At 36.8% G+C, this 19,150-nt stretch overlaps 2 protein-coding genes and 1 non-coding gene across 3 annotated transcripts; 2 read left to right on the top strand and 1 right to left on the bottom strand.

Moving 5' to 3' along the window:
- Positions 1-926: 926 nt before the first annotated feature.
- Positions 927-5,606, top strand: LOC103953894 (putative clathrin assembly protein At5g35200). Its single transcript, XM_009365697.3, is given in 17 exon segments — positions 927-1,067; positions 1,528-1,650; positions 1,736-1,805; positions 1,920-2,017; positions 2,196-2,337; positions 2,409-2,509; positions 2,795-2,878; positions 3,042-3,092; positions 3,178-3,243; positions 3,330-3,395; positions 3,478-3,558; positions 3,651-3,728; positions 4,069-4,164; positions 4,167-4,214; positions 4,311-4,386; positions 4,509-4,621; positions 4,808-5,606. Coding segments are annotated over 16 exon segments (1,644 nt in total). The 5' UTR covers positions 927-1,067; positions 1,528-1,554; the 3' UTR covers positions 5,186-5,606.
- A 728-nt stretch (positions 5,607-6,334) lies between these two features.
- Positions 6,335-8,662, top strand: LOC103953893. The gene is made up of 3 exons (XM_009365695.3): positions 6,335-6,973; positions 7,351-7,535; positions 7,977-8,662. The coding sequence occupies exons 1-3, from the start codon at positions 6,463-6,465 to the stop codon at positions 8,496-8,498; spliced, it is 1,218 nt and encodes a 405-aa protein (XP_009363970.2). The 5' UTR covers positions 6,335-6,462; the 3' UTR covers positions 8,499-8,662.
- A 217-nt stretch (positions 8,663-8,879) lies between these two features.
- On the bottom strand, positions 8,880-9,530 carry LOC103953972. The gene is made up of 2 exons (XR_007251879.1): positions 9,388-9,530; positions 8,880-9,281 (listed from the first exon to the last, which is right to left on the bottom strand). It is a non-coding gene; the product is annotated as an uncharacterized LOC103953972 (transcript).
- Between the last annotated feature and the right edge of the window lie 9,620 nt (positions 9,531-19,150).

Below are 19,150 nucleotides of genomic sequence, written 5' to 3'. Positions count from 1 at the left end.
AAAGTTTATGGCTAAGTAAATTCACTTTACTTGGAAAAAAGTTCAACGTTCAAAGATGCGAGGAAAATGCATATTTAAAATGAGTTTGATACTTTTGACAAAAAAAGAGTTTGATACTATTGTCGCGTATTCAAGAATTTCTAATGGACTCCTAAACGAGCTCCTAACTAGAATTTTGAGAGTTTTTTTTTTTTTTTTTTTAAACAACTTTAATCATGCTTCACTTTCTAAAATAGGAATTCATCTACGAGCTCCTCCACATAGGGAGGGAAAAACGAGCTCTGGTGACTTAATAATTAATGCTTACTGTTTTCATATTATTTTAAATAAATGAATAATTTTTATTAGCTAAGTATTGACTAATAGTCGATATAACCCTCTAAAGCAAAGAGTATGGTTGAAGGACATCTTCTTTAGAGAGCTTTTTAAAATAATTTGTTGAAAATTTTAAATAGAACTTTACTATAAATAGATAACATGATTGAAGATGTTTTTAATGCGTTCTAAATATATTTTGTAAATATTTTACATTTGTTAGAAGAGTTGCACTATTCACATACTGATTTTTAATTCTCATATATTTTTCTCATTTTTTAATTGTCGGATCGAATGAATTGAAAAAAATTTAATAAAAAAATATTAACAAGAATGTGTAAAGTTAAAAAATGTTGCGCAAATAACACTACTTTGTTAGAGAAGGGGAAAGAAAATCAAATGAATCACATACGTTGATATACGCGGCAAGATTAAGGGGCGGAGGGGAGTAAAAAAGGGCGGCAGTAAAGCATCGTAGAGAATTACTACCCCATCTCAGACAGCCGTATTTTCTGTCTTTCTGACAGATGGGAAATTCAGTCAAATTAATTAAATAATTAAAACCAAAAAGAAATTTAATTTATTTTTATTAAAAAAAAAAGAATGTAATTGTCGAAAGCCGCCGACGGGCCAACCAAAACCGAACTCTTTCTTCTGGTCGACTTTTCTTCTTCTTCGTCTTCCTCTTCTTCTTCCTCTTCTGCTTCTGCTCTCGCTCTCTCTCTCTCTCTCTCACATCAGTTCGGTTTCAGGTAAGTCAAGTCCTCCGATCTCTCTTTCTCTCTGCTTTCCTCTCTCTCTCTCTCTCTCTCTCTCTCTCTCTGCCATTTCGTTTATTTCGAGCTGCAACTACTGGCTACTGGGAAATTTGACTTCTTTTTTTGTTTGGTGTTTTGGATTGGATTCAGTGGGTTTCTGAGTATTTGGTGCTGAATTATTCAACTTTTTAGTATGTTATGTGGTTAGCTGTTCGTTTTTTAGCTAGTTGGATCTGACTTATGAAGCTGGAATTTGGAAATTTAGGGTTTTTGGATGTTTGTTGGAGTTTTCTGTCAGCTTGTATTTGAATTTATCGTAGATTTGATATTTTGAATGGTGGGTGAGTTGAGTGCTTTAGTTTGATTTAAAGTTTTGGATCATTTCTTCTTGCTTATTTATTAGTTTTGATTTATGGAATGAAAAGAAGATTGAATTTTTCGGGTTTCGATGTAGATTTTCGATATATAGAGGAGTGGGAGAATGTCAGGAGGTACACAGAAGAGCATCAGGAAAGCTCTTGGAGCCCTCAAGGACACCACCACAGTTTCATTGGCTAAAGTCAACAGTGATTACAAGGTATTGTGGTTTATTTGTGGTTGTTTCCCATAGTTCTCGGAGTTATATGTATCCGATTTTCGTGATTGGGGATTGATTCTTGCAGGAATTGGACATTGCGATAGTCAAAGCTACGAATCATGTTGAGCGTCCCGCTAAGGAAAAGTACATTAGAGGTAGACTATCTCTATAAAGATCAGCTGTGCATGTTGTATTTTTCATGATCTGCATCTGGAGAAAGAGTTGGTAAATCATGCCTGATACGGTTTATGTTTTTATTTATTGTTAAGCTATTTTTGCTGCCGTTTCTGCTACAAGACCTCGTGCTGATGTCGCATACTGCATCCACGCTCTTGCAAGGAGGTTAGCAAAGACACATAACTGGGCGGTATGTGCATTTTCTCATCCGGTAGACATACAAGAAGTTATCATTGACAGGAACTTTTTGATTATGTATCTATAACAGCAATAATCTTCATCTTGATTATCATTCTTAGACAAACACAGCAAGTTGCAATTGCGTCTTGCTTGAAATTTTCACGAACTGATTATCGGTTGGTGTTTAGGTTGCATTGAAAACTTTAGTTGTTATTCATCGTGCTTTGAGGGAAGTGGACCCCACGTTTTACGAAGAACTCATGAATTATGGTAGAAGTAGAAGCCATATGCTTAACTTAGCACATTTCAAAGATGATTCCAGTCCAAATGGTACTTCGCCATCCCTGACTCCTTTTCTCATACTATTTATCCATTCTAAAACTGACCTTTTCACTGCCCAGCATGGGATTATTCGACCTGGATCCGCACTTATGCCTTGTTCTTGGAGGAGAGACTGGAATGCTTTCGTGTGTTGAAATATGACATTGAGATGGATCGCCCAGTAAGAAGTTTATTTCTTTATGTCATATTTCTTTTGCCATTCTTCCCTTTCCAATTATATAAGTATTGTCTTAGGGAAGCAATAGCAAATTAGCAATCAACTTTTACATCAATACATATGGCACATTGACATTTCAAAACCGTTTGTTTTATCAGAACCTCATTTTCCTGCAGTTGCTTTTATTTTTTCCCTCGGAGCTTTATTGCTACTTTTTTATTCACACATTCAAGTCACATTCTTGTCCCTAAGCTTCATTGCAACTTAATAGTTAACATTGTGGCGCAGAGGACCAAAGATCTGGATACTGCCGAATTGCTTGAGCATTTGTCTGCCCTGCAACAGCTTCTTTTTCGTGTACTTGGTTGCCAGGCAAGTCTTATATCTCAGCACTTCAAAATCAATGGGTTTATGCTATGGGGCCACTATATGTTTAAACATGAATTTGGGTTTAAGCAAGTGTTGATTATTGATATACATTACCATTGATGGGTGTCACTATATTTCTATTAATCGAATCAATTTTATTTTGCAGCCGCAAGGGGCAGCAGTTCATAATTTTGTTATTCAGTTGGCACTTTCAATGGTAAGTGACCCTAGCAATAAATTCTAGTTGAATGACTAGCCAATATGTTTTCTTTTCCTCTGAATGTCTTCTATCGTTCAATCAGGTTGCTTCTGAAAGCATCAAGATTTATCAAGCTATAAGTGATGGAACAGTCAATTTGGTTGACAAGGTAGGATATGATCTTTGCTATGTAGGAAATAACATTTGGAGCTTGCACTATAAGCTAATTGTGTACGATGATGACTAATACCACAGTTCTTTGAGATGCAACGCCATGATGCTATGAGGGCTCTGGATATATATCGGAGGGCAGGGCAGCAGGTAGTTTTTCGGGGAATATATCGGTGGAGACAGGGAAGTTATTTTACGTATCAACATTTAAATTTTCATCTACATATTTCAGGCAGAGAGACTGTCAGAGTTTTATGAAGTATGTAAAAGTCTTGATATTGGACGTGGAGAAAAGTTTACCAAGATTGAGCAGGTGACTTTTTGCTTGCAGACCCTTTTTAGTACACTTGGCATTCCTTGGATAATTTTAATTTTCTCAACTTGATTTCATTTTGGGTGATGTAGCCCCCTGCATCGTTTTTACAAGCCATGGAAGAGTACGTGAAAGAAGCTCCTCAGGTCTCAACAGTTCGCAAGGATCAGGTATGATTTGTATGAAGGTGCTGCCTCATTAATTCTGTTATTTTGGAAGAGATTTGCAATGTAACCTGATCAGGAAAGCAAATAGTGGATCATCAGATTTCCTTATTAGCAAATACCATGGGAACCTGTTTGACTTACCTAAGCAGTTCAAACAAAAAAAAAATCCGGATCCAAATTCGGCTTTTAGAAGCTGTTGGCTTTCACAATATGATCAGATCCGAAAATACTCACACAAACCAACTCTCTACCAGCTGATAAGAATTGATGATATATTGGCTGCCTGCTTTATGTACATGCAGTTTGCAACAATTTCCTTCGAGTTTAATCTTTAACCTGGCAGGTGGTTGCCCCCAAAGAAATCTTGGCTATAGAGTACAAAAAGGCCCCGGAGGAGGAGGCACGTCCACCTTCACCACCTCTACCTGAACCAGGGAATGTGAACCAGTGAAAGTGGAAGCACCTGTAGCTGAACCGCCTGATTTGCTGGTAATTCACATAATCCTTCGTTAGTTACTTTCCTTGAATTTTGGCACGCTGTCGTCCCTCTGAAGTTTAATCATGTATGCCTTACTTTGTTGCTAGGGTTTGAATGATCCTGTTCCAAATACTAGAGAGTTGGATGACAAGAATGCACTGGCTTTAGCGATTGTTCCAGTTTGTAAGCTCTCTCTCTCTCTCTCTCTCTCTCTTAAACGTACACGAAGCTCCTTATGTTCTTCTTGGTTAAGAAGAAAATTATAATAAATTTTATTTTCTGAAATGCTATTGTGGTTCTTGTAGCGGACCAACCAACATCCACAGCTCCAACTCTAGAAAATGGAGCTACAGGTTGGGAATTGGCACTTGTTACAGCACCGAGCTCAAATGAGAGTGCCGTGGCTTCTAGCAAACTGGTACTCTTCTCCTACCAGTTTCCCTTCTCGTATTGTTTACGCGTGTGGAATTTAATTGGCCAGTATTAGTGTTTAGTTACAGACACACTTTTTGTTCTTATACTTTCACTACACTTCCTTTCTCTTTTCTTTTCTATTTCCCTTAATGTACGGACACTGCTGACGCCATTCAAATGTTGAGTGAAGGCGGGAGGGTTAGACTTGCTTACACTAGACAGCCTATATGACGATGCAATCAGAAGAAACAATCAGAATGTGAGCTACAACCCATGGGAGCCTGCTCCGGTAAATGGTGCCATGATGCAACAACCACCTCATGATCCCTTTTATGCATCCAACAGAATGGCTGCACCGCATTCTGTGCAGATGGCAGCAATGGCAAACCAGCAGCAGGCCTTCATGTTGCAGCAACAACAGCAGCAGCAGCAGCAGATGATGATGATGATGGGCCAACAACAGCAACTGTCTATGAATCCTTTTGGAACTCCTCACGGAGCCCCTACCCACCCCTATGGCCCCGGTGTCCCTGTCCAAGCATACAACCCATACGCAGGCCTTTTATAGACGATCCATCCAAAAAACAGATTTTTAACAAGAATTACAGCCGCAGAAAGAACAGGACATGAAAGAATAGTCAGTTTTAGCCGTTGAGGCATCGGAAATTTGGAGGGAGACGTGTACCATATGTTTTGTATGTGCAGTAGTTAGCTTAGGATTAAGATTCTTTGTTAAATAAACAGTCGGAGGGAGGAGTTCGAGCTGTTCGGCGATTTGCGTTGATGATCGAAAATTATGTAATTTGGATCGATGGCGACTTGAGTAAATTCTTTTGACCTGCGCAGGAGATCTTTGTGTCTGTTTTTCTCTTTTCCGCCCTCTACTGATTCGGTCCTTAAAGCATCTCTATGAGAGAAATTATTTGTAAAATTTGTGATTGTTGATAGATGTTATATGTATAACAATGATATACATGAAATTTGATTTCTGGGTCTTGGCTATTTTTATTAATTGTTATACAACGGAAATGTTGCTCATTTGTGATCAAAAGATCATGGTTTGAGTCGTAGAAACAATCACTTTGCAAAGCAAGTTTAAGGCTGCGTACTAGATACAGTTCCCACTCTGAATCCTCATAAAGCAGGGAGCTTTATTGTTGGCTTGGAGTCGCCTGTTATTTGCAAACCATTCTATTCCTCCTCTTTGCTAATAACAAATGACATACTACAATGGCTTTTATTATGGTATAATTACTTGTTTGGATTGTTTAATTCACTAAACCGATTGGAAAATGTGTTATAACTCACAATTTGTGTGAAAGTTAAACGAAGAAATTTGTAAAACCAATTAAAAACTTTGAGTAAGTATAATTTTTGTGAAAATGTAATTAAGAGGTCTTACCATGATTTACAAAATTGTTTAAGAAATAAAAATAAAAATCAATAATGGTGCTGAAAATAATTAAAACGAACTTCTGTCGATATGGACATCTTTGAAATGCTTTCTCTAAATATCTTTTAAATATTCTATATAAATTTTCAGAAACGCATAGTGCAGTGGAATTCTCACGTAAATAGATTTTATAATGATTTTTATGAAATTTCACAAAACTGGTAAAAACCACAAGTTTCGCTCACAATTTTTGTGAAAAATGAGATTTTTTAAAAATTTCATTAGATATTTTGCTATATATATGTGTGTGTATATAATTACAAATTCAAAAAAAAATACAAAAATACAAAAAAATGAATGAGAAGAAGAGAGAGCTTCTTCTTGAGCCACCATCATGTTGCTGTTTCTCACAACAATAAATCCAAAAAGAAAGCAATTCAATTCACCAAACAATGTCTTGGCTCTTTAGCTCTCCCCGCCAACCAGACGACGACGACGACCCGCGTGATGTAGAACCCAAGCAACCCCAAAACGACCTGTCGTTTCTCCGCCAAACCCTCGGCCGCCAACTCCGCGGCGTCGCCACCTTCCTCGCTCCACCTCCATCACCGCCATCCAACGACGCCCTTCCCTCGTCCAATTCCCAGCCCCAGTCGCAATCGCAATCTCAATCGCCGGCGATTTTGGGAATCCGGAATGATCTGGTGGAGATCGGCGGGAGCTTCAAGACCGGCCTCTCGCTGCTCTCTACTAACAGCAACAAAGCCGTCGCTGAGATCTCCAAGTTCGCTTCGGGCTTGTTGCAGCTTCAGAACGAAGCTTCAGAAGAAGGTGGAGCTGATGAAGACGGCGATGATGGCGGCGGTCACGTGCCGGGGATCACGGACGAGGTTCTCAGTTTCGTCACCGAGATTTCGGTGGTGCCGGACTGCTGGACCGACTTTCCAATGACGCTCGAACATGGTAAAGTTGCTAGCTTCCACTTCAAATTGAATGCAATGTTAGTTTTGCCTACTTTCTTTGTGTCTATTGCTTTAATTTTCTTATGAAGTTGTGGATTGTGAATTGAAAGATCAAGTTTCTTAGGAGGAAGCTTTGAGTTTGTTTTGAAGATATAAAAAATTACTCAAAATCTGTTGCGCATTCGCTGTGATGTTTTTGTTCGATTTGATTTTCGCGTTCTAATTGTGTAATGTTAGATACCGGAGTTGGTATCGGAGACCTCTGAATCTGTTTGTGATTGCGATACAACGATTGACAAGATAATTGAAACAGACTGAACAATTGGTTCTTACAATCTTATGCTTGTTGGTTTTGATTTTGTGCTGGTTTTATTGCAGATTTCAGCATGTCGGATGCTCAGAGAGAGCATGTGTCCGCTGTTTTACAATTGGTTCCGGGATTTGCAGATCTAAGAGCCCGGCTTTGCAATTCCATGAGTGAGGAGCAATTTTGGATGATCTATTTCTTGTTGTTGCTCCCGAGACTAAATGAACATGATTTTGAGCTTCTAGCAACGCCCAAGGCAAGAAGTTTATCCTTCTCGTCTTTTGTCACGCTTCTTATCCATATTTACATGTACGATTTTCTTTTGAGGACACTTTGGAAGTTGACTTTTATACAGAATTCAGCGCGCGTTTGTCTTCATAAATTCAATTTACTATATTTGGATATTGATTTCAAGGTTCTACGATAGCCATTCTAACCGCAGCTTGCATAAGTGAGAGTTGAGATATGGGATTGATGTGCATAACCAGTTACCAGCTGCTCTTGTACAACATCGTTCGATGTTGTAGCTTGTCTGTCCTTTGCTTGTTCCTCATATTTGTTATACGTTTTAACTCTTAACTTAGTAGCCGATTTTATAGCATCGTAGAACTTTGGATGTGTCCAATTCCACGATGCAGCTTCGGACACTACTTGTAGCAAATGCATTATTTTGAAAATAGAACTTCTTTCTTTGCAGATTGTTGAAGCAAGAGACGTACTTCTGCACAAACTTCACAACAAGAGGAACACACGGGAGGATGCCCCAGAGAAGTCAATTCTCGTTTCACCTAAAAATCACATCCAGGATGGGAAGGCACAAGGGGAGGGAAGCTCATCTCAAGAAAAGGAAGCCTCGACTGAAATAGTTAACACGACAGAAAGGTTTAAGACCGATGACGAAGAGGGCACTGAGCAGTGGTCTGAAGGTGCGAGTATTAGTTCTGGCACTTTTGTGGATGGCCAAAGAAAACACGAACCTGAAGATGATATCTCATTCAGTGATTTAGAGGACGAAGAGAATGACGTTTCTAGTAGACAATCAGGACTAAGGCAAGGACCGTATGCCAGGGCATGTTCACCCAATGGATCAAATGATTGGGTTCAGCTGAATCGAAGCTCGGAAAACGAGGGTGGCCGGCAAAAGGCTGGTCGGTCAAAAGGGAGAGATTCAGAAGGTGAGTATTCAAGTGACTGGCTTGCGGTAGATGAATATGATTAGACAAAATTGGCAGCAGCTTGCTTGCCAATTTATTGTAAAGTTTCGGTTTCTTCTTTTCGGTTTTTCGGGTCGGGTGGGCTGGATTGTGTACTTATATGTGTATCAGCATCTTATACAAGGCTTCCTTGTTGAAATCAATAATGCAAATGAAGTCTATTTCAAAATTGCCTCTTATTTGTTTAATTATGGAGGGAGTTATGATATCGGGTTCAAAACGCACACTGCTCTGATCAACTGGCTTAAATCTCGTGTGCTCTTACCGCATTTACTTAAAACACGTACAAGCAATGGTAAAGTTGTAACAAGCATGGGATTGGGAAGCCTTTTTTACCCATTAGAAACACGAATCAACAAGAAACAATAACCACGAAAAACCATCCAAAAAATCAACTTGAAATTCCTCCATTACATAAAAACGAAGAACTACAATGCTAATAAATTTCACTTTACACCATATATTCTACAAAATCCTCTGAATTCTTCCCCAAGTAAATTATACATGTGAGTTTGAATTTCTAGGTTTCGGAAAGTAAATTCGACACCAACTATAAATGATAACGCCCCATGATCTGAAGCAGGGGTAAATATTCTGTAACAATCTGATGCAAAACGGTACAAGTTTATATCGGACACCTACAACAATAGTCGATGCAGTGAAGATTCGAGGCCAAATGGAATTTCTGAAGCAGGGGTAAAACTTCTAGGAGAGAGCTGCTATCTTGGATATTAAACAAAACACCAGTCCAAACCCCGAGCCTTTGTTGAATAGTTAGTAACCCCGACCTGCAACAAAACACGAGGGATAAAGAAGAGGAAAAGTGAGAGCATGACATGTTAGCTCGTTTGAAAAAAACATGTTACCACACAGAGTTGTCCATCTTTTACTTACGCAAATGATCTCTAGTAACTGTCATGGTCTTGACATGAGGAAGTTCTTTCTCTAACCGAGCAAAAGTAGAAATCACATTAATTGCCTTCATCACAACACACACTTCCTCCAGATTGGGAACCCTTTCGAAAGAGAGCTCTGTATCATCACCCTTATAATGAAAAATGGTAAGATTGGTGGCACTGAGTTCAATCCCCTTTAACCCATCGCACAGGCTCACCATCAGTACCTTCAAACGATGAAGAGAATCACCAAGGCACAACCTTTCTAATCCAAAACACCATTGCAATGTTAAACGCTCAAGGTTCAAACAAGAAGAAAACATGCGTGGCTCAACGGGTCCAGCAAGATTAACATCGCACAACACAAGAGTGGATAAGGTTCTAAACCGATCACTAAAATCTGACCAAAGTGTGACTGAGCGCAAGGAAAGGTGCCTTAGCTTGGATTCTTCACCATGCAAAAAGAGCTGAGTAGGAAAAGGATAATAGTCAACGGTTCTCCAATCATGGCGTTCAGCTGGTTTGTCACAAGTAAAGGCAAGATCGAGACTTTCAACACCCTTTCTAACGGCAAAAACGATCCAGTCAGTGATTCGATGAGCATACATACTGCCAAAGCAACAGGAAACCTTGAAGGAGACAACCTTCGTGCCCAAATGACGCGCTAAGAATCTGTCTATTATTCCTAGAAAATGACGCACATAACCCTTGGGAACAGTTCCACAATTGTAGTTGACTGGCGTGGAGGTTATGTTATGCCAATCGAACTCAAGATTTGATATGTATGCATACATGTTCTTCCACCTGCGTGATAATACACTCGTACGCACAGCATCCCTCATACTCAATAACAAGACGATGGTATAAAGAATATCATCTGGCAGTTTACTGATGTGATCATTGCCACTAATCTTCCACTACATGATTACAGATCAAATATCAAAGTCAGGCTCATCTCCTAATCAACAAAAAAACTGACAATAGCAACTAATTTATTTTCTTATACAATGATATTCTACTCCAACGGCCGGGTAGCCCGGTGGGTGATTTGCGCTAAGCTACACCATGGGCCCACAATTAGTGGCTAATTTTAATCCTGGATGGTGAAGTACTCCTAAAATTGCAAATTGTAGCTCAACTACTTACAATTTAATGGAAAAATTGTAACTTTCACATGAAATCCAATCATCTCAATTTGTTCCAAACGAAATACACTTCCAATCATTAATTTTGTCTTCTGGGGTTTTACAAAATCCTGTTTTTCTTCGAACTCGACCTAAACTTGCTAAAGAATTCAGGAAAAAATAAACAATTTATTGAAAATTGACCACACAATTCCCTTTCAAATACACCTGATTTAATCCAAGTACAAATCACACACACATATATACTTCAAATTAACAAGTGAAAAAATAGAGTAGTACCTTTCTGGGAGAAGACTGCCGTTGTGTTTGAGTGGCAGGTGCCACGCGCTTTCTCTTCATGATTTCGGTCTTCAGAGAGCTCGGATTTTTCCAATGGAAGCTCTCAGAACCCTAATCCCTATTGCAATTTTGCGTTTTAGGGGTTCGGGGCTCCGACGAACTGAGCCAACAACAACTAAGCCCTAATCTTCATCTTCCCCCAAATCAGAATTTACGTTCGTCTGTGAGTGTATGAGGGGCTTACAAGTGTCCCATCTCCATGCTACCGTGTGCCCGCCACTATGCACACAATTTCTTTGTAGTTTCCCAAGTCTCGTTTTATTAAATAAAAAAGCAGTATTTAGTCGATGACGAATGATTAGATACTAAAAAATGAGTAGAAATTTTTTGTTCAAAAATCTTGATTTCCATAACTTTATGCTTATAATCGAAATCATTTATATCTTAAATTACTCTGTAAAAATTATTTATGCCAAAAAAAAAAAAAAACTCTTAAAAGTAATATTGTTAAGTCAATAAACTGTAATAAATAGATAGACAGTTGTAAATTTGTAATGTTTTTACCTTTTCGTCCATATGTTCTATACAATTCAGTACTAAGACTTTAATTTTAATTGATTGTTTTACATACATACATGATCTTTATAGAATGATTTATAATATAAACGATTTCATTGTAAAAAAAAAGATCTATGAATAAAAAATAAGTTTTAAGTAAAAGCTCCAACCACTCAATGTATGAGTAGCCAAACACTATTCTTAGTTGACAAAAAAAACCCACAAGGTTTCTCTTTAGTTGCCCTTTTTTTTCCCTCACAAAAAGGGTTTTGAAACGAAAGTTGACTGAACCCAAGTCATGCGAGAGAGTTATCTTACGCAGAGTCCTATCTTAAAATCTCTTCCTAACAAGGCTCATTGAATGGAATAAGCAATTCACAATCCAAAAAACTGCTACCACCACACAGACTCATAGTGCCATTCGACTCTCGTTTTCTTCCCCCTCCATAACACATTGTACATGTCAAACTGCATATGTATCCGGATTTTGGAAAGTAATTTAGACAGCAACTACAAATAAGTACGCCAAGTAATCTGAAGCCCGCAAAGCTTCTTCTGCAACCACAATTAGATGCAGCGAAGGTTCGAGGCCAAATGGAATATCTGAAGCAGGAACACCGACCCAAACGCTGAGCCTTGGTGAATGGTCAGTGACCTTAACCTGCAACGAAAGACAAGGGGAAAAAAGAAGAAAAACTGAGAGCACGGCAAGTTAATCTGTCGAAAAACCAAGTAGCCATTCGGAGTTTTCCATGTTTTACTTACGCGAACGAATGCTGGTAACTGTTAATAGTCTTGACATGAGGAAGGAAGTTGTTTCTCTAACCGAGCAAAAGTAGGGATCACATTAACTTCCTTCATCGTAACATGCACGTCCTCCAGATTGGGAACCGATTTGGAAGAGAGCTGTATGTTATCACCCTTGTAATAGAAACTGCTGAGCTCAATCCCCTTTATCCCTTCGCAGAGACTCACCACCAACGCCTTCAAGCGACGAAGAGAATCATCATGCAACAATCTTCCTAATCCCAAACACCGTTGCAGTGTTAAATACTCGAGGCTTAAAGAAGAGAAACATACGCGCGGCTCAACATGTCCAGCAACAAGATTTACATCGCAGAACACAAGAGTCGATTACTGAAATCTGACTCAAGCGTGCATCCGCGCAAGAAAAAACACCTTAATTTGGATTCTTCACGGTGTAAAAGGATCTGAGCCGGAGAGAAATCAACGGTTCTCCAGGTCAGCGCGACCAGCTTGGTTGCCAGTAAAGGTCAAGATTTTCGACACCCTTTCTAATAGCAAAACTGGTCATTGAGTTGATGAGCTCGCTTACCTTCAAAGAAACAGGAACCTTGGAGACAACCTTCGTGCCCAAATGACACGCTGAGAATCTGTCCTATTTTTGTTAGAAAATTACACACATTTCTCTTGACAGCTTCTTCATGAGTTGTGTCGACTGGATCACACCAATCAAATTCAAGATTCGATATGTATGCGCTACATGTTCTTCCACCTAGGCAACAATACGCTCGTTTGTATAGCATCCCTCATGCTCAACAATGAGATGATAATATTAAAAACATCATCTAGCAACTTACCGATGTGATCATTGTCAATGAACTTGCGTTTACGCTATATAATAAGGGAAATTCAAACTTAAGCATGTAAGAAAGAGCACGTTGTCTAACCAAGTCAACTAAATCCTACTCTGCATAATTATGCTATCATTTAAATGAACTTAGATAAATTTCTTTGTAGCTTAGCATAATTTAGTATAATTATCTTATCGCTTATGAAAAAAATCTACATCAAATGGAAAAAAATATGAAGTTATTTGGTTTTGAAATGCAAATAGTAAGAACAAAAGGCCTGGTGGACAAAACATTGAAACTGTAAAAGGCTGACCTGTCAACTCGTGGGCTGTACTTAGGAATGTGACTCACAACCTTTTCACCACAAAAAATGAACTACGGTTGATGAAGGGCCGACTCCTTCCATGTTACATATATGGGTTACGGGGCGGCCCATATATACATTGATCTTTCTTTTTTCATTTTTATACTAATGTATATGCCTTGATTTGTTCAACTAAGGTCAAGCAATATTCTAAAGCTATGGTAGAAGTGGAATTTAGACTATCTTTTGTGTAGAGGATTGGATTGAAATAGATAAATAAATAAATTTAAAGTAAGCTGAAAGGACAGATGAAAAATTTGTTGTTAACTTGGAAGAGTCAAGCTTAGCTACTAATGAAATTTAAGTAATAATCATTCGGAACTATTATTGGCACTCCATAAATTTAATTGTGCACTCCTTATAAAGTTGTTTTTTCAATTAGAGTGGTTTTCCTGATTGGAGTTTGTTTCTCAATTAGAGAAGGATCCATAACTAGATTCCAATTAGGATTAGTATTTCTTATTGAAGATGACCTTTATTATGTCATATACAGAGCTATTGCACTAGTTTTTGAAGAGGAGCAAAACAATAAGTTGTATACCACTTGAGGAGTTAAGTGAGAGAATATTGTAATTTGTAAGAGCAATGTGTGTGTGAGAAAAAAGAAGAGATAAAAGTTCATTTCTTGTTCTTATTCTTTCAGATTTGTTGTCAAGTTGTAATTCAAGAGACTGAGCAAGATTCTTCGTTGTACTTATTATTGATATAACGAAAGTTTGTTGTTGCCTACTAAACTTACATAGCCAAACCACGTAAATAACATGTATACCAGGTGGGGTGTTTATTAATTTCCCATTCTTAAACATGGTACTCACAATAATTTCTAATCAACTTATTATTATCTCCTTTTTGAAAAATAAAAATGAAATAAACACGCCCACGTGCCCGCCTTGTGCCATTATCGACGGTATAGTAAGACATATTAGACCCTAGCTAGATTCTTTTGTTCCTTGTCTTTCTATGCGAAAATAATCATACATAAGAAACTCGAGCTTGATAATTAGTGTTGAGTATTACAGTCTAATGGTATTCTTCTTTATTTGTAATTTGTAAGTCAGAGGTTTTAGTTTGATTATCACCAAAGACAAACTTGAACTACATTATTGCTATTAGTTAGCTCACTCTCCTATCTCTAATGTAAATAATATCTTTTGTTTCGAAGAAAAAAAAGAACATGATGATCAGTATCGATGAAAAAGAAATTAATACGAAATTTACATATGTGGTTGTAATTCAGTTTTTGTTACGTGACGAATAAACTTTCCACGCAAACTACAACCATTTGATAGATTATGACCTACCACAAGCCATGCATGTGTAGGAGAGGAGTCGCACTGCATCTGCATGCACTCAGAGTCCCAGTCTCCCAGAGCCGTCCATTATAGCTAAGACAGAGACAAAGAGAAAACTAAATGTGCAGAACCAATATTTTACATTTTACTGCATGACTCTATATATCATCATACATACGTTCAATCCTTCAATCCACGATCCAAAAGAAAACATCATTCATTTATGTTACTGCGCATGTAGAGACACCACACTCGACAAAAACCTATTGAAGTGCACTCGCTCATTTTTGAACAACTTGGAGTCGGATCTTTTTTTTTTTCAACTATTACAGATAAAAAAGTAATGGGAAAATTTTGTACTATGTGCGTGTATACTGTATCTTTATCTCCACCCAACCCAAGGAGATACCGGATGAAATATCCCTATGAGCGACTGTGCTGATCATTATATGTTTTGCCCATGTCCGTTTACGCTTTAAAGAGGAAGGTTAGATCTTTCAATCTTATGTCGTGAGGGATATGACGTATGTTAGGTCCATAAGTACCCCAATTTTTTATGTTCTATGATTCACCTCCGAATATGTACATTATATAATTAATGTGTGCACGGGTTTGAGGGGGTTGTAGTTAAATCTTTTGTCTCGTGATAAACCTTCTTCTCTTAGAATTTAGGGTTTAGGGTAATTAGTGATAGATAGCCTACACTTTATATATGAATACGTTAGCTAATAGTACTTATTACCGATCCTATAATTTATTTATCTTAACTAATGAAGCAAACTAAGAATGTGCAATCGAACAAATCCGGATTCTCTTTGTGAGAATCTCAGGGATCGGTAAGTTGTATCATTTCACCGTACATTGTGCGGTCAGAAACTATTTTAAATTTTTTATTTAAAATTGAACACAAACGATACCTGATGAAAAATAACCGTACGATGTATGATAAATGTATATGATTCACGGATGCATAAGATTCTCACAAAGAGGATCTTGTTGGCAATTGAACTACAACTCCCAGAGTTCTAAAAATATATTAAGCTTAAATATATATATCGTGGCACAGAATACCAAGCAACGTGGTAATAATATTTTGTATATATAGAAGCTGATCCGTCAGTGCATGCATATAATCAATAGTATATGTACGATTTGGAAGTGGAGATTTCATCAAATAATTTGGTTTTACTCTCATGATGACAAATGAGAAGAAACCAAATTGGAGAGAAATTAGTTTAAAAGGTTTATATTGGCACTATTTTAGCAAATTCTTTTTCTATTCATGGTTATTTTATTTTTACTTTTTAAATTGAATTAGTTAAAATAGTTAGAAAAGAAATATAAATCAGGATTTGTAGAAGAAAAAAAAATGATGTGCGAAAATTATAACCACTTGGAAATGGGGCAGGAGACCGATCACATCAAGATGAGGGAAGCAGAATCACGGATACCACAAGCAACCAAAACCATACAGCTAGGTAGCTGCATGCATCTGCATATGCATTCTCAATTCATGTCCTTCATTCATTTAGTCACGGACCATAATTTACAAAGAGAGAGAGAGAAAGAGAGACCAAAACTATATATTGATACCCATCATGTATATATAGTTGCATATATCTTGATATATGGATGGCTTTGATCTATATATCTTCCATTCCCGGTCACCATGCATTGCAATTTGCGTCCTCTAGCTCTTTCAATTTTCTCTCTCCATTCCTCAACCACCATTTCACATACTTGCCTACCTGTACTGTGTTTCCTAAGATCTACCGCACCTCCAGTACTCTCTCTCTCTCTCTCTCTCTCTCTGTGTGTTTGTGTACGCATACGTGTCATCCTGTTTTCCAGTTCATTTGACTGACCAAGCAAGAGGCTCTGTTTTGACTTATTTGAACTTTGAGATCCTAGTAGGTGTCCTGTTTACCATGCACTTTGGGACATACCAGCGTACTTGTGATCACAGTCGATGGGTACAATCATTTATATATGTCCCTCGTCATGCATGTACGTATAATCACAGTGCACGTAGTCAATATAATCAAACATTAATCACTTCTAAATTATGTTTTTGCATCTCTCATTATCAATCGTTAATTAATCAATGGTGGATTACTATTTGTGCTCTAAATTGATAATTAATTGAGAAAAGAGAAAGCCACATGTATATGCTTTAGTACGTACACACATGCACTACTATATGTAAGCAGCATGTGGCAAAGATAATATAAACTAGCTAGGTGTAATATTTTGGGGATGGTCACCAAACGTCTGCATTTTATTATAATAAATTAGTATTACGATCTAGTGATATTTCTCTTCACTTGTAAATGGTATGTCTTAGATTTGACTTCCGTGAATGGCATGTGTCCAATACCAATTTATTATCATTGACCTATTGTATGGCTTAACTCAAATCTCTCTCCCCTTAGTGTAAAAGATCATTGTTCAAAGAAAACTAATCATATATATTACCACAATATATTGATTATATGGCTGGGTTAACTTCTGAAACTGGTTTAGAGCTAGGGGTCCAATTAATTGACTCAAAAGGAAGTATACTGGTTTCAATCGGTATTTGTATATCATATCGGGAAGGAAATAAGATCTCGGTTCACATTACTGCGACTACATATCTTATCAACAGTTGATACACACACAGATCTGTTTCAAAGTCAAAATTAATCACCTCCAAATCCACTATATGTCCAAATTGAGTAAAAATATAAAGAAAGTTGATGCTCTTTGCACATGTTAATAATACACTCATCTCATTTAAACCCATTCCATCAACACGTGAAGATAAAATCAGTACCGCCATTATCAGTTCATCTCCTTTCAAGTGGGGACTATATATATTGTTAGAAACACCAGTCAAGCATGTACTTAGAGATATCCCTTGTTAAACTATCGAGAAATTTTTATGGATACTGAAAACTCAAGTTATGTAGTGTGTTATTTTACATATGATAATACTGAAAAATTTCTCGTTCAATTACATTTTGAAAGTCTGATTACTGCGATAATTTTATCGCTGTGAAATTTCAACTGACACATATATAATCCTTAAACCATTTCCAACTTTTGGGTTAAAACTAAAGTTTTTAACCCAGAAAATTTAGGTTTTAACTCATAAACAATTTTTATAGCTCCAACCCTTATGGGTTAAATTTTTAGCCCAAGATTACTAAATAATGAATTTAGGATAATTTTTTTTCTTAAAGAAATAATTGTGTAGACTACTCTAATATAATTTTATGAACATTTTAACCTAAAAATATTTAGATTCCGATAAATATTGAAAAATCACTAAACCGACACCATGAAACTTGTGGAACATTATGAAAGAATATGAAACACGTGAAAGAATTTTTTTTTTATAATTATTTTAGGCATTGGATTGAATTTGGACGATTAGATCTTTTTTTTTATCGTTAGATTTGATCACATTAGATCTTAGCAATTGCATTTAATGAATTTATAAATATAAAACTAAAAAAATATACACTAATATATATGGTGGGCGGCTACTAACCCAAAGGGAATTCTGAGATAAATCTGCCACAAAAATGAGTTTTGAGTTAAAACTCATATTTGGCCTAAGAATTTGAGCAAGTTAGGATATGTTTAGAAGCTAAATTTTAAGTTTTACTCCAAAAGTTACAGTCAGAGAAACATTCAAACATTACTCATATTAAAGGGTTAGTTTACAGTATTATTCTTTAAAAGAAAAGGAGTACGGGTACCCTTTAATTTCAACGATTATTTTGTAAAGCAATTACATGTACGCACTCCCTACAATGTAATAGGGCATAAGCAACGTAAACACTAATCTTGTTACAATAATAGCAAAGTCAATTTTTCTCCAACGATAAGTTATTGTTTGTTGTCCTTGCATCACGACGTGAGTTCGAACTCCGTCAGCTCCTAATCTAACATTTAATCTAACAAATCTATATATATATATATATATTTTTTTTTTTTTTTTTTGAACAAACAATATTATCTACCTAAGGGGAAGGAGATGGGCTTAGCCTCACAATAGGCTAGCAATAATGTGGTTCACAATAACTCTTTGGCATGAACACCCTAACAGTATATTGATCATAACAAATATATATATATATATATATATATATGAACTGCAACTAAATTCCTTTCTTGAAGAATTCGTGTTTATGCATGAAATAGGTGATCAAAAAGATAAACTGGACAACCCTATCTGCATATGAAACAAATATTTCCAGACTATTGTACCAAAAGAAACTAAATATAGCTAGATTCAACATTTTTATATATACGTTACAACAAAAAATACCAGCTAAGGTAACTTTTACACAGAACTTGCAAGGTACCAATTGGACTCCTACTCCTGGTCCCATCGATCCTAACAGATTATGTAGCACCTTTAGGATGCTAGGATTTATTCCCTTTCATATTATCAATAAATTTTGAGGTTCTCTCATATTTTATAGTGGATTTTAATTTACTGTTTCTTAAAAAGTAACAAATTAACTAAACAATTAAT

This window comes from the organism of the source record quoted next, unplaced genomic scaffold (assembly GCF_019419815.1).
Source record: "Pyrus x bretschneideri cultivar Hongxiangsu unplaced genomic scaffold, Pyrus_bretschneideri_v1 Contig44, whole genome shotgun sequence".
Classification (NCBI taxonomy): Eukaryota; Viridiplantae; Streptophyta; class Magnoliopsida; order Rosales; family Rosaceae; genus Pyrus; species Pyrus x bretschneideri.
Note: the sequence above shows the minus strand (reverse complement) of the source record. Positions and strands in the feature narration are given on the sequence as shown.